Below are 15754 nucleotides of genomic sequence, written 5' to 3' on the forward strand. Positions count from 1 at the left end.
TGAGCTACCCAGTGACACGAGCCTACCAGATGAGCTAAATTACTTCTACGCAGGCTTCGAGGCAAGCAACACTGAAGCATACATGCAAGCACCAGCTGTTCCGGATTACTCTGTGATCACGCAAGCCGATGTGAGTAAGAACTTTAAACAGGTCCAAGGGCCATACGGACTACCAGGATGCGTCCTCCGAGCATGCGCTGACCAACTGTCAAGTGTCTTCACTGACATTTTCAACCTGTCCCTGACCGAGTCTGTAATACCAACATGTTTCAAGCAGACCACCATAGTCCCTGTGCCCAAGATCACCAAGGTAACCTGCCTCAATGCCTCAATGACTACCGGCCCGTAGCACTCGCATCTGTAGTCATGAAGTGCTTTGATAGGGTTGGTCATGGCTCACAACACCATTATTCCAGAAACCCTAAACCCGGCCAAATTTGCATATGGCCCCAATGTCAGTGAAGACACTTGACAGTTGTCCAGCGCACAATCTCTATTGCACTCCAAACTGCTCTTTCCCACCTGGACAAAAGGAACACCTACGTGGGAATGCTATTCATTGACTACAGCTCAGCGTTCAACACCATAGTGACCTCAAAGCTCATCAAGGACAGCCTTTTTCCATCTACGTAACATTGCAAAAATCAGAAACTTTCTGTCCAAAAATGATGCAGAAAAATTAATCCATGCTTTTGTCACTTCTAGGTTAGACTACTGCAATGCTCTACTTTCCGGCTACCCGGATAAAGCACTAAATAAACTTCAGTTAGTGCTAAATACGGCTGCTAGAATCCTGACTAGAACCAAAAAAATGGATCATATTACTCCAGTGCCAGCCTCCCTACACTGGCTTCCTGTCAAGGCAAGGGCTGATTTCAAGGTTTTACTGCTAACCTACAAAGCATTACATGGGCTTGCTCCTACCTATCTCTCTGATTTGGTCCTGCCGTACATACCTACACGTACGCTACGGTCACAAGACGCAGGCCTCCTAATTGTCCCTAGAATTTCTAAGCAAACAGCTGGAGGCAGGGCTTTCTCCCATAGAGCTCCATTTTTATGGATTGGTCTGCCTACCGATGTAAGAGACGCAAACTCGGTCTCAACCTTTAAGTGTTTACTGAAGACTCATCTCTTCAGTGGGTCATATGATTGAGTGTAGTCTGGCCCAGGAGTGGGAAGGTGAACGGAAAGGCTCTGGAGCAACTAACCACCCTTGCTGTCTCTGCCTGGCTGGTTCCCCTCTTTCCACTGGGATTCTCTGCCTCTAACCCTATTACAGGGTCTGAGTCACTGGCTTACTAGGGCTCTTTCATACCATCCCTAGGAGGGGTGCGTCACTTGAGTGGGTTGAGTCACTGATGTGATCTTCCTGTCTGGGTTGGCGCCCCCCCTTGGGTTGTGCCGTGGCAGAGATCTTTGTGGGCTATACTCGGCCTTGTCTTAGGATGGTAAGTTGGTGGTTGAAGATATCCCTCTAGTGGTGTGGGGGCTGTGCTTTGGCAAAGTGGGTGGGGTTATATCGTTCCTGTTTGGCCCTGTCCGGGGGTGTCCTCGGATGGGGCCACAGTGTCTCCTGACCCCTCCTGTCTCAGCCTCCAGTATTTATGCTGCAGTAGTTTATGTGTCGTGGGGCTAGGGTCAGTTTGTTATATCTGGAGTACTTCTCCTGTCCTATTCGGTGTCCTGTGTGAATTTAAGTGTGTTCTCTCTAATTCTCTCTTTCTCTCTTTCTTTCTCGGAGGACCTGAGCCCTAGGACCATGCCTCAGGACTACCTGACATGATGACTCCTTGCGGTCCCCAGTCCACCTGGCCGTGCTGCTGCTCCAGTTTCAACTGTTCTGCCTTATTATTATTGGACCATGCTGGTCATTTATGAACATTTGAACATCTTGGCCATGTTCTGTTATAATCTCCACCCGGCACAGCCAGAAGAGGACTGGCCACCCCACATAGCCTGGTTCCTCTCTAAGTTTCTTCCTAGGTTTTGACCTTTCATGGGAGTTTTTCCTAGCCACTGTGCTTCTACACCTGCATTGCTTGCTGTTTGGGGTTTTAGGCTGGGTTTCTGTACAGCACTTTGAGATATCAGCTGATGTACGAAGGGCTATATAAATACATTTGATTTGATTTGATCACTAAGCTAAGGACCCTGGGACTAAACATCTCCCTCTGCAACTGTATCCTGGACTTCCTGACGGGCAACCCCCACGTGGTAAGGGTAGGTAACAACACATCTGCCACACTGATCCTCAACACGGGGGCCCCTCAGGGGTGCGTGATCAATCCCCTCCTGTAGTCCCTGTTCATCCATGACTGCATGGACAAGCACGAATCCAACACCATCATTAAGTTTTCCGATGTCACAACAGTGGTAGGCCTGATCACCGACAACGATGAGACAGCCTATAGGAAGAGGTCAGAGACCTGGCAGTGTGGTGCTAGGATAACAACCTCTCCCTCAACATGATCATGACAAAGGAGATGATTGTGAACTACAGGAAAACTACAGGAAACGGAGGGCTGAGCACACCCCTATTCTCATAAACGGGGCTGTAGTGGAGCAGGTTGAGAACTTCAAGTTCCTTGGTACCCACATCACCAACGAGCTATCATGGTCCAAACACATCAAGACAGTCGTGAAGAGGGCACTACAATGCCTATTCCTGACAAGATTTGGCATGGGTCCTCACATCCTCAAAAAGTTCTACAGTTGCACCATCGAGAGCATCACTGCCTGGTGTGGCAACAGTTCGGCCTCCAACTGCAAGGCACTACAGAGGTTAGTGCGTACAACCCCAGTACATCACTGGGGCCATGTTTCCTGCCCTCCAGGACCACTATACCAGGCGGTGTCAGAGGATGCATAAAAAATTGCCAGACTCCAACCACCCTAGTCACAGACTGTTCTTTCTGATACCTCACGGCAAGAGGTACTGGAGCACCAACTCTTCTTAACAGCTTCTACCCCCAAGCCACAAGACTCCTGAACAGCTAACAAAATGGCTACCCAGACTATTTGCATGGCCTACCCCATGTTTACGTTGCTGCTACTCTCTGTTTATTATCTATGCATAGTCACTGTACCTACATGTACATATGTACATATTACCTCAATTACCTCGACTAACCGGTGCCCCCGCACTTTGACTCTGTACCGGTACCACCTGTATATAGCCTCGTTACTGTTATTTTATTGTTGCTCTTTAATTATTTTCTTACTTTTTTTCCTTATTGTTTACGTCAGTTTATTTAGTAAATAGTTTCTTAACACTGATTATATGTTGTTTTCGGCGCATGTGACAATAGTTTTACTTAATTTATTTTACATTTTTAATCCCAGCCCCCCAGCCTTTTGGTAGGCAGTCATTGTAAATAATAATTTGTTCTTAAACGGACTTGCCTTGTTAAATAAAGGGTAAATAAATACAAAGTCCCCCATGTCTAGGCAGACTTTGAACTACAACTTCCAGCATTCAGACACATTCTAGATTTGTCCGTAGTGCCACGTCATTTGATGTCACTGCCGCACCTGCGCAGCCATCTTGTACTTTGAGCGAAGAGCGGACACAGAAAGAAAGAAAAAGAAGAAAATAACCTGTCAAGTCAGACGAAAATAGGAATGTCTGTAAACGTTATATAGCCTCGTAACGATTAGACAGCCAAGAAGGACAAGGGGAGTTAGAAAATACTGTGAAAGACATCCAAGTGCCTTGGATATTGAGACCGACAATCCATATTTGCCTGTGAAAGCAGAGTGAGAGAGAGGAGGAAGGAACAGTGAAATCGCCGAGAGAAACATATCCCGAACGTCAGTCAAATCATGAATCCAGAATAGTGAGTAGACTCTACCGCCAAACACAACCACTCGTATATTTTACACTCCCTTTCCTTTTGGAATCTTATATGCATAGATCGAACACGTTATTGTATTAGGGCAATTCCAAAAATGTGAGTCGAGCGTTATTTAACTAATATTCAGCCAACGTCAGCTGATCGCTTGTTCGTGCCACATTGTCGGCTAACGATAGATGGCTAGCTAGCATACGTTTTACATACAAATAGCTAGCTAGAATGTAATTGTTGTCAATGGGCATAGCTAGTTAGTCCCTCAAACATCTGTCACTAATGTGTGTGTGTGGCCCTGAAATGAGAGAACGCGCGCACAGATCCCCTGCTCTGTGCGGTAGCGACCGGAGGAATAGGACGTGGTGCTGAAACGTCATACCGGCCCACTAACTTACAGTAGCAAAGCTGTCTTGCTGCCTTTGGAGATCTAGCTAACAAACACCAATGCTTGCTTTGAGATCGCTTTGTCATTAACAAACACACACCCTCCGTTCTGTGATGGCGCTCTCTCCTTTGTCTCTAACGTTGGTGTGTAACGTTAGCTAGCTAACTAACGTTATGTTAGGGCCAAAACATAGGTTTCTACTTGCTAACTTTACGAATAGATTGGCTATGTGCCGGGTGATAGCAATTTAGCCAGCATATGCCGTCTCCGTACATAGAAAGCTTATGGACGCCGACTCAGAAATCATAGGTGATTTGTTGTAGAAGCCTCTGTGAATAACGCTAACGTTACCTATCTTCGTGAATGTGGGAGACATCGCCACATCACATCAAAGGCTGCGTTTGGGGAAGAGATTGCCACATACATGCAGCCTGTGTTAGTTTCCATAGCATTGGACGTTCTTTGGCAGAAAAACATGCCACATCTCAATTTCAGTAGACACAAGAATAGCTCTGTCATTGCGCCACTTCTGTGCAGTGGAAGTGTCAAATGCATGTGACCTTGTTTTGCTGAGAGAGTTGATGTGAAAGTACTACAGCATAATATTTACTTGCTCACAAACATTTCTGAGAGTTCCGTATTGGTGAATGAGTTCACCGTGTACTGGCTGTGGCCCTGCTAAATGTCCTATTTAGAAGTAGTTGCTTGAACACAACTTGATATTGGTCAATCGGTTGGTTGCCTCGGAGTGTTTCTCCGGAGTGTATTTCCCCACACTTCCTCTCTTCCTCTCTATTGGGCCTTAGCCTAGAATTCTGTCCGAAGTGGAAGAAACTGACACAACATAACATCAGTAGGGCTTATGACTGGAGTTAAGTAGCAACACTGTTTAGTATGTCTAGTCTTTGGTCTAATGCTGGATGCTTTAATTTCAGTGACTACCTGTTCAAGCTCCTCCTTATTGGTGACTCCGGTGTGGGAAAGTCCTGTCTTCTGCTCCGGTTTGCTGTAAGTATCGTCACCGTATGCTATGACTGTACACAGTTATTTAGTAAGTGTCGTGTCGGTGCCTTTTGTCAAAATGCAGCTTCCAGAATCTCTCTCTCTCTTCTGCCGTCTGTAACTCCTTCCTCTTCTTCAGGATGACACCTACACGGAGAGCTACATCAGCACCATCGGCGTAGACTTCAAGATCCGCACCATCGAGCTGGACGGCAAGACCATCAAACTGCAGATTGTGAGTCTGACACGATCAACACTGCAACGTGCCGCTACCCACACCCACACCACCAACTACAAATAAGGGGTGGCTGTTGGGAACGCTTCGTTTTAATTAGGAAGCCCCAGCTATTGCTGTTATGATGAACATTTGAGGCTTTTGCACCGCTCACAGCCGTGTGATCTATTTTGCACCGCTCGCGTAATTGTGTGAACTATTATAGTCTAATAGGATGTAATCGGATAGTGTTTTGGTAGGAGAAAAGGCTGTACCATTCCAAACGAATACATCTGGTAAAACAGGAGGAGCGGCTTCCCCCCCCACCAACTCCTGATGTTATAAAGGCTTGATTAGATTTGAGAAACGGTTCAGTAACCTAGTTATGTTGCTTAGTTTTACGTCCTGTGTTTGGTGTGAAGTTTAACACCTCGCCCTAAGGCTAAACAGGCCTGGGATCCAGTTCTGTTCCCACCATGGCTCGTTTAATGCAAGGAGTCGAACTATAGATGTTAGTGTGGTATTCTAATGTCCATAGATGTTAGTGTGGTATTCTAATGTCCATAGATGCCTAACTAGTGCTATTCCAAGTGTTTTCAAGACCGGAATGAATGGAACTTGGGTGATGACAGGTGTGTGTGTGTGTTTAGTTATTTAAATGAGCCTGTTTTGTTGGTTTGCATTAAACGACTATCTCACCCCTCCCGCTCTCTTTTGTAATTCTCCACTCCCTCTCTTCCAGTGGGACACTGCTGGTCAGGAGAGGTTCCGCACCATCACCTCCAGCTACTACCGGGGAGCCCACGGCATCATCGTGGTCTATGATGTCACAGATCAGGTGGGTTATTAGTTCAAGGGGGATCAATGCTTAGAACTAAGCTTAATACTCTTGTGTATTTTTGTAGTCAAATATTGTACTTCCCAAGTTCTTTTGACTTTCTAAAATGTCTAATTGGCCTAATAAAATAAGAAATCCCCATTAAAAAATCTTTCAGTTTAAGCTAGCATTGGATGCCTCTCAATCCACCGCATCCGCCGATGTCGCACTTCCCGCATCTGCGGTGAAAGGTGATACAGAGCTAGAGCGGTGTTTGTCAGACCACGAGAGGTCCCCGAAAATCAGTCATTCTTACAAAGTCAACTGTATCGTCCGAACTGTTTCGCCCACAGTCTTTTACAACACTCTTTTGAATGTCTCCCTGTACCAGTTGAAAAATGAATGGAAGTATATATGGAAACTGTTTAGTGCCAAAAACAAGGGGTTAAATAAATTAACAAAAAAAAGTATATAAAATGTTTCCTGATCTTTTTTTTTTTTATGTCTCTCAGATATAAAACAGACACTTCAGAACTAAGTTCCTTTTTTTGGGAGACTGTGTCTGTTCTATGTAGTGAATATGTTATTCAATGCATTTGTATGGGCTAATAGCAATAAGGACGAATACAATTTATTACATTTTTTTTGACACTTCAAGAGGTCTTACATTTCAAAATAAAATATCAAAATGATCATTGGTATGACCTTCTTAAAACAATTCCATATAGCTTAGTAGAACCCCTCCCTCCCCCGGCCTAGACAGGGCTTAGACTCTTATGGGTAAAAATCACAAAAAAAATTCCACTGTTTCTCACCTGCCTGTAGGATAGGCAGCCATACACTGTGTGACTAATCTCATTCTGTCCTGTGTGCTGTAGGAGTCCTACAACAACGTGAAGCAGTGGCTGCAGGAGATCGACCGCTACGCGAGCGAGAACGTCAACAAGCTGTTGGTGGGGAACAAGTGTGACCTCACCACCAAGAAAGTGGTGGACTACACAACAGCCAAGGTATGGCTACAGGGGCATTTCTATGATTTGAGGACATTGGGGGCTTACCCCAAAGCCAGAGGGGGAACCCTAATAGAGGGTTCTGGAGGCATCCCCCAGAAGAAAAATGTCATTTCAACTGCTGCATGAATGCATCCATCAGGTGCACTTTGGGATGAACATTAAGAGATTAGATCTACTCAGAATTGTGTGGGGGGAAAAAAGACACACATTTTAAAATAATAATGTGGGTGAACAATCCCTTTAAAAATAGGGCTTGAAGAAAGTCCTGCAGGGAGGTGTGTTTCCCAAGTGGAAGGGATTTTAAAATATTCACGCTATAACAATGAATTACTTCAAGTCGCCTCACTTTCAACAAACATCTAAAGGTGGTTGAGGCTGACATGTGTCAAAATGTGTCATCTTACTGTATATAGGCAAGATATTTTACTTTTGAGAGTCCCCTTACCATATCTGCATAGCAGCTTGTGCACACGACTAAAATGACAGAATAATTGAGGCAAGGGACATTTCAGTATAGCCTATTCTCCTTTTTTATGACATACAATCAACATGTCCATTACTTACACGAATGGCAAAAAAATGCCAAGTACGCGTAATAGATTTCAAAGGAGTAGCTACATCAGTGAAGAAGTGACATACTAAAAAGTGAGGAATAACAGTACCGTTCTTGCTGATAAGCACACTAATTATCCTATAATAGGATATCCCATCGTAAGTCAATGGAACATCTATTCCTTATATCAGCTAATGTGAAGGAAATCAATTCAACAGAAAATCTCCCGAAGACAACATGGCATAGCCAAGTCTTTCCAGGGCTACACCCTACCCAAATCATGTTTATTTATTTTATTCAAATAAAAGGGATACTTTTGGGTTCACAATCTCTTTGTGCCTGTCCAGTTACCAGATTGTTAGCTAATATGGTAACATGACTGAACAAGCTCGTTTGTTACACTACCTGGATACAAAAGTATGTGGACACCTGTTTGTCGAACATTTCATTCCAAAATCAGGGGGCATTAATGTGGATTTGCCCCCCCCTTTGCTGCTATAACAGCCTCCACTCTTCTGGGAAGGTTTTTCACTAGATGTTGGAACATTACTGTGGGGACTTGTGCGATTAGGCCTGGCTCGTAGTAGGCTTTCCAATTCATCCCAAAGGTGTTCGATGGTGTTAAGGCCAGGGCTCTGTGCAGGCCAATAAAGTTATACCACGCTGATCTCGACACTGATCTCATTTCAGTATGGACCTCGCTTTCTGCATGGGGGCGTTGTCCTGCTGAAACGGGAAAGGGCCTTCCCCAAATTGTTGCCACTAAGTTGGAAGCACAGAATCGTCTAGAATGCAATTGAATGCTGTAGCGTTAAGATTTCCCTTCAGTGGAACTAAGAGGTCTAGCCCGAACCATGAAACACAGCTGCAGACCATTATTCTTCCTCCACCAAACTTGACATTTGGCGCTATGCATTTGGGCAGGTAGCGTTCGCCTGGCATCCGCCAAACCCAGACTTGCCCGTCGGACTGCCAGATGGTGAAGCGTGATTTGTCACGCCAAAGAATGTGTTTCCACTGCTCCAGGGTCCAATGGCGACGACCTTTACACTACTCCAGCCGACGCTTGGCACTGCGCATGGTGATCTTAGGCTTGTGTGGGGCTTTTCGGCCATGGAGACCCATTTCATGAAGCTCCCGACGACCGGTTCTTGTGTTAACGTTGCTTCCAGAGGCAGTTTGGAACTCGGTAGTGAGTGTTGCAACCGAGGACAGACGATTTTTACATACTACGTTCTTCAGCACTCTGCGTTCCCGTTCTGTGAGCTTGTGTGGCTTACCACTTCGCGGCTGAGCCGTTGTTGCTCTTCGGCATTTCCACTTCACAATAACAGCACTTACAGTTGACTGGGGCAGCTCTAGCAGGGCAGAAATTTGACAAACTGACTTGTTGGAAAGGTGGCATCCTATGACGGTGCCACGTGAAAGTCACTGAGCTCTTCAGTAAGGCCATTCTACTGTCAATGTTTGTCCATGGAGATTGCATGACTGTGTACTTCATTTTGAACATGTGGCTGAAATAGCCTAATCCACTAATTTGAAGGTGTCCACATACTTTTGTGTATATATGGTGTATCAAACAAATAGGCTTCTCGCAGTCCGCTATTTTATGATATAATATTTTTCTCCCCAATATCGTGATATCCAATTACGATCTTGTCTCATCGCTGCAACTCACCAACGGGCTCGGTCGTGTCATGCGTCCTCCGAAACATGACCCGCCAAACCGCGCTTAACACCCTCCTGCTTAACACCGGTCAACTGATGACCGAAGCGCCTGCAGGCTGACATGGACCGCCTCAAGGAGTCGCTAGAGCGCGATGAGCCAAGTAAAGCCCCGCCAAACGCTCCCCTAACCCGAATGATGCTGAGCCAATTGTGCGCAGCCCTCTGGGACTCTCAGTCAAGGCCGGTTGTGACACCGCCTGGGATCGAACCCGGGTCTGTGGTGACGCCTCAAGCAAAGAAGATATTATCTCCGGTCAAATGTATCATATCTTTTGAATGGTTTGGGCGCACACAGTTTTCAGGAAAGTAATAGCGAAACCATATCCCGAAGGCATACTACCTAGCTTGTAAGTTATGGAAACTCATATCAGACGTACAGCCTGCAATTTTGAAATGATTCATCCATCAAAAGGTTCTGGGCACTTCACAAAACATACTACATTTCAGGCACTACACAAAACAGTTAATTTTGTTGTTTTGAGCAGTCAATTTCTCTAGAAAGCTATTTCCTCATCAATGTGGGAATACAAAATCGAGTTGGCTCCTGAGGTGATCAATAGCGTAATATTGGATCTTTAACTTTATTTACAATTTTCATTAATGCAAAATTACAGAACGTGCTGTTCACATTGAGACACTAAACACAATACCTACATTTAAAAAAAATCCTTTCTGTCCCTCCCTGCAGTATCATATTGCTTTATATTTAATGAACATAATACTGTTTTTTTTTAAAATTATTATTATTTTCCACATGGTCATTGCTGCAACAGCTGGGCATTACCTTGTATGTTTTTATATTTATGTTTAACCCCTATCTATTCTCTTCCTGTCTGCCGCCTGCAGGAGTTTGCCGACTCCCTGGCCATCCCATTCCTGGAGACCAGTGCCAAGAACGCCACCAACGTGGAGCAGGCCTTCATGACCATGGCTGCTGAGATTAAGAAGAGGATGGGACCCGGGGCCACGGCCGGCGGGGACAAGCCCAACCTGAAGATAGACAGCACCCCGGTTAGGCAGTCTGGCGGGGGATGCTGTTAAACCGGACCCGGTTCTGGATGCTCACCACCTCCTCCCGTCCCTCTCTGCCCGGGGCTTCACCTCCTCTCCCTCCACTCTTCACCCCTCAGCCTCCCTTCCATCTCCCTTTGTCTTACCCTACAGAGAACCAATGGGAACAGGATTAAGTGAGGGATGGATGGGTGGTCAGGGAGAGGATGAGATGGAGGGGAGGAGTTGAAGGGCTAGAACTGCAGACTGACTTAAACTCTCTCCCCTAAAAAAGTGAATGGGGAAAAATAGTTAGGTAGGTAGGGGTGAGGGGGGGTTTGAAGATTATTATTATTTTTTTCATTTTTGTTGAGTGATGAGGCAGGAAGGTAAACAGATATGAGAAAAGATTGGTATTGATTTAGAGGGGAACTGGGTGATAGAAGATTAGGTTTTAGATTCTGGCGAGCGCTTATCGCTCACACACACACACACACATTGAAAGTGGGTCGGAGTGATTCTCCCATTCGAGATAGTCACAGGTATGGGTCTCTTTCCTTCAGGCTATGTCTTTCATTGCAACCCAGTGGAAGTCATATAGCAAAATTAAGTTTAGTGTGCTACAGTAGTAATCTGTCTATTGGGCCTATTTTATATGTTGGGGGACCTTGTAGTCATCTTAAGTCTGTCTACAGCATAGATTGAGTCACGGGCACCGTCTGGTCCACGTTTTATGGCTCAAATGCAATAGTAACACTCATGTATTTATGACTATCCATCCGTTATACAAACTGAATTGGCATTGGAACAGAAAGCAGACAGTTGTGTGCCACTACCAGCGTACTAACATTCTAGTGAGGCGGTGGTGAGTCATCGATGTTATTAAATGATGGGGGATGCCCATTTGTCGTGCTTGCCCCCAGGCATCTCTAATCGTTCTCTTTTTCTGCCTGAATGAAGGCATCAGCAGAGGGGGGGGACTCATACACTGCAGTCTGTGTGAAGAGGGTATTCTGGGGGTGGTGGGACTTCTCGTAGACCGCGTGCTTTAGGTTGATTTGACACTCCATGCAGATCATGAGAGCTTTTGGTCAAACTTGGAATCACTCCATTCCCTCTCCCTCCATCCCTCCACATGCAGAATGGAGGATGTAGTGAGAGAAAGGGAGAGTGCAAGACATGTCTTTTCGGTTCTGTAGTATATGGTGTTAGTTAGCCCACATCACTCCTGTTAGGATTTCACATATTTAAGAATAAAAAAATAACACGCGAGATACGCTTAGGTCATGTTTGTATGTCTTTAAGTCGTCATGACACTATATTTGACATTATAAATCAGCCCTGAATGCTGATTTGCTGACAGCGGTGGAGAATCCGACCGTCTGCCACGGGTGTGACAAAACATTTCTTTTTACTGCTCTAATTACGTTGGTATCCAGTTTTATAATAGCAATGAGGCACCTCTGGGGTTTGTGACATGGCCAATATACCATGGCTAAGGGCTGTGTCCAGGGACTCTGCGTTGCGTCTTGCCTAAGAACAGCCCTCGCCGGGGTATATTGGTCATATACCACAACCCCTCGGGCCTTATTGCGTAAATATACCCAAGTGGTTCTTCAACATACACAGACAGTACACACACACACACAGATAACGGGGCATGACATAATGTAGTACTAGGTTAGGGGCGGGCGTAGACAGGGGATTGGGCAATGCAACTGATATTCAACAACGATTTAATTAGGACATTACTCTGACACCACAAATTGGCAATATCCTACATTCTGTGTTCATCTTAATAGATTGTTATTCATATTGTTTCATAGGTATTATTATAATGATTTTATTTGATATTTCTTTTTGCTTGAAATGCTGTCAAACTTACGTTATTGGGTGGGTGGGTCGGTTGGAATGTTTTTTTTGGTTGTTGCTAGGTTTGACCGGGTCGGGGGAGTTTCTCTATGAAAGCTACTGTTCCCTCCTGTGCCTTACTGGTCTCTTAAAGATACTGACCGCATGCTTCACTTGTGTAGCATCTCACAGTCGCACCACAGGTTCTCTTTGCCTTGGCCATGACCGACTTCTCAGACCATGTTTCCACCCCCCTCTCTGTCGTCACGTGTCCCACAGTGCGTTTCCTTTATGGTTGTCACGGTTTCATGTCAGTTAGTGTGGTTGTTAAGAAGCGTAGCCAGTGCGTGACTGTTTAAATGGCCCAAGGTGTCCTGACCTAGCTAATTATGTTCAAGTGGAGTCCCTACTCAGACCGAAGTCTCAATACTGTACTATGACCACATGTCAACTCATTACCTCAGAAGCTCTCTCTTTAGATCATTGCGCGAATAGTGTTCTTCATTGTCAACTGCTGGTTCCTGTAGCCTCTATATAGCCTAAGACATGAAGTGTTCGGCGAGTCAGAATTTGTGTTCATGGTTCCGGCTGTCCTGATCTCCCCCTCCTACAGTATCCTGCCCTGCGCCGTTCCCTTCCCAGTCTGTCCGCACGGTTCTCATGGCAGTGTGTTATTTTTCAGCGACATTCCTATGGAACTATGGGTCCTTGCAGGGACGTGGAGAAAACCCTTCAACCCCTGACCTTAACCAACACTGGTGGTTTTTAATTTAATGCGCTGCAGTAGAGTGAACAAGGCCTCTAAGCGTTTGTGTTCTAGACAACAAAGGCAATTGGCATTCGTTGATTATTACAACCTCAGTTTTCAACCCTTTTCTTTTTCAAGACCGTTTATGACTGTAGAAGTAGGCATGGTTACAATCGGACTTTGGGAAGATCTATTCTCTGCCTTTGGTGGGAATTAGGGTGACATGCTGAGAACCTGGACTAGACCTGGAAGGTGATATTCCTTTTGTCTTTATGGTTTTCCCTTGTCTTGGTCTTGACAGTCTGAAATCATCCAGTAGTGTGTGTGTGTGTGTAACAGTTCTAATCTTGTACCTGTATAGCTTTATAGCTATGTAAAGTGCAGACAGAGGTTCTTACTTTTACGACAACTATATAAGCATGTTATGGTCATGCTATTTGGTCATTGGGTTTGATCGTGTTACGTCATCATGGTTACGTTCCTAGAGCACGGTCGCGGTCCTAGGTTCTGGTTCATTGGGTTGAAGTGTTCGACTGTGTGCTTGAGCGTTCGGGGTTAAGAGGGACTGACTGGTCTTGCCATGCAGACCGGATATGAACTCCCATCAACCTCCTCTTAAAGCCAATCCATTTATTCAAACTCAACGAATCCAACGATGTTCTTTGTGACCCGGTTCCAACTACTCATCATTGATAACGGAATCTCGCTTGGACTTTGGGAGCATTCCTGGTGTTCCCGGGTTGGTCTTCGAGAGAGACTTGTAATTCCTCAGCACTTAAGGTGGCACGGCCTTGTCCTCCGGGCTCAGAGCTCCAGGTAGTGAGGTATGCTATGCATTCCCCATGCAATTGCAAAGTGCAGTTTCAGCCTCTACAAACTGCGATGTCCAATTAATACCGACGAGTTAGTGAGCTCTTGCTGTCCGCAGCATATGGCCACCAAACCAGTCTATGGCATTCATGTCTAGAAGAGTGATGTTAGGGCAGAATGCAGAATCTGATTAAGTGTGAACAGCAGGTTTAGAGAAGTTGTGACTCTTTTTATATGTAGGGTAGTAGATACAGTAGCCTTAGCCCTTGTGTTTTTAGAAGAGTCCTTACAGATGGGGTGGGAAAACTAGGCTAAACCCCGTGACACAATGCAAGACTCAACCGGACTGGATTGTGCTGGGCCATTTTATGCTTAGGCAGTTTGGTGTGATGAATTTGAGAATCTGGTAGTAATCAGCTGACTGTCACTGGTAGGAAAGGAGGGAGAGATCAGTAGTAAGTAGGTGAGGGGGGGGGGGGGGGGGGGGGGTTGTGTGTGTGTAACATTCCTGCTCTCTGAACACAGGCTTGCTTTCTGGCTTTTCCCTCAAATCTTTAAATCAGCCCTTCTGCGAATGAAACGATTGTTTGAAACTCTACAAACAAGACGCACGCACACTTGGTCACACGGACATGCTAAAATGGACTTTTGATTTGTTCTGAATGTGCTTTTTCCTTCCACGACGTCTTCTTCATATTCTACTGATTTTAATATATGAATTGAAAATATACTGTGGTAATATTGTGTCGTCTGGTCTGTCGAAGGATAAGAGGGTTTAGGAAATGTGGGTGGGACAACACATGGGGTGTGGAGTTAAGGGCGGGCTCTGGTTCGGAGCTTGCTCGTGAATGTGATTATGCCGGAACTAGAATCTTGCTAGAATCCCTAGAATGTTTTCCCATGTCATTGTCACACTACTTTGTTGCTCTTCCGTGGCTTAATAAAGGAACACGCGCTGTTCTTTTTAATACCGAGCATCGTGCAGGTCCTCTCCTGGTCGTCTGCACTTTTTTTTTTTCCTTTTCTGTTTTTCGCTTGTCCACTTTGGTGCTCTGTCTCACTGCTGATTTTCATCGTGTTTTTTTTTTCTTCTGTACATATTATAAATATATATATATAATAATAAAAAAAAGATCAATGTCAACATGGGTAAACTGTCCCTTTTTAAAAAAATATATTTCCCACATGTACTCTGTGTTATCAGTGCACCGGTGTTGTTAGGTGTGTTAATACATACAAGTCCATGTCTGCTAGTGTGGGTCTCCTCTGCATGTGGTCGCTCAGTACCCTGAACACATCCAGTATCTGCCTCGCAGCCTGCCTGTCATCTCTACTTTGTCCTTGACTTGCATCATATATATATACACACACACACACACACACACTCACTCAAATAAACAGTCAGACTGAAGCAGACCCAGGCAGCTTCTCATCTAAAGGTGTACTCTACTCTAACACCGCATGAGTATGAAGGAATGCGTTCAATATGGAGATGCTTCAAATGGAATAATTCACATATTGCTGGGGAGGAGTGTTTGCGCTGTGGGCAGGGAAATGCTGGCTCTTTTTTTTTTTTAGTCGGTCTAATATAAAGTACTGCAGACATCCCTCTTAGGACTACTGCTGCAGTCGGCACAGTGTCTGCAGTAAGAAGACCCTCTCAGCAAAAACATACCAGCTAATCCCTTTCCAGCGCTATTTGCATCACATAATGATAAAGCTAGAAGTCATTACAGTGGAGAATTGCAGGAATGTGTGTACAAAACTTCATATTGTATGTTGAATTCAATGA

At 45.0% G+C, this 15754-nt stretch overlaps 1 protein-coding gene across 1 annotated transcript; it reads left to right on the forward strand.

Moving 5' to 3' along the window:
- The first annotated feature begins 3516 nt into the window (after positions 1-3516).
- Positions 3517-15106, forward strand: LOC115138187 (ras-related protein Rab-1B). The gene is made up of 6 exons (XM_029674744.2): positions 3517-3839; positions 5172-5244; positions 5378-5473; positions 6195-6290; positions 7148-7279; positions 10410-15106. Exons 1-6 carry the CDS (start codon positions 3826-3828, stop codon positions 10602-10604), a joined length of 606 nt encoding a protein of 201 aa, XP_029530604.1. The 5' UTR covers positions 3517-3825; the 3' UTR covers positions 10605-15106.
- The last annotated feature ends 648 nt before the right edge of the window (positions 15107-15754 follow it).

Source organism: Oncorhynchus nerka, linkage group LG12 (genome assembly GCF_034236695.1).
Source record: "Oncorhynchus nerka isolate Pitt River linkage group LG12, Oner_Uvic_2.0, whole genome shotgun sequence".
Lineage (NCBI taxonomy): Eukaryota > Metazoa > Chordata > Actinopteri > Salmoniformes > Salmonidae > Oncorhynchus > Oncorhynchus nerka.

Bases quoted from the DNA above. Each gene is read 5' to 3' on its own strand.
- LOC115138187 (XM_029674744.2), top strand. The intron at 5,474-6,194 runs GTGAGTCTGACA...CCTCTCTTCCAG, and splicing joins AGACCATCAAACTGCAGATT to TGGGACACTGCTGGTCAGGA. The intron at 7,280-10,409 runs GTATGGCTACAG...TGCCGCCTGCAG, and splicing joins TGGACTACACAACAGCCAAG to GAGTTTGCCGACTCCCTGGC.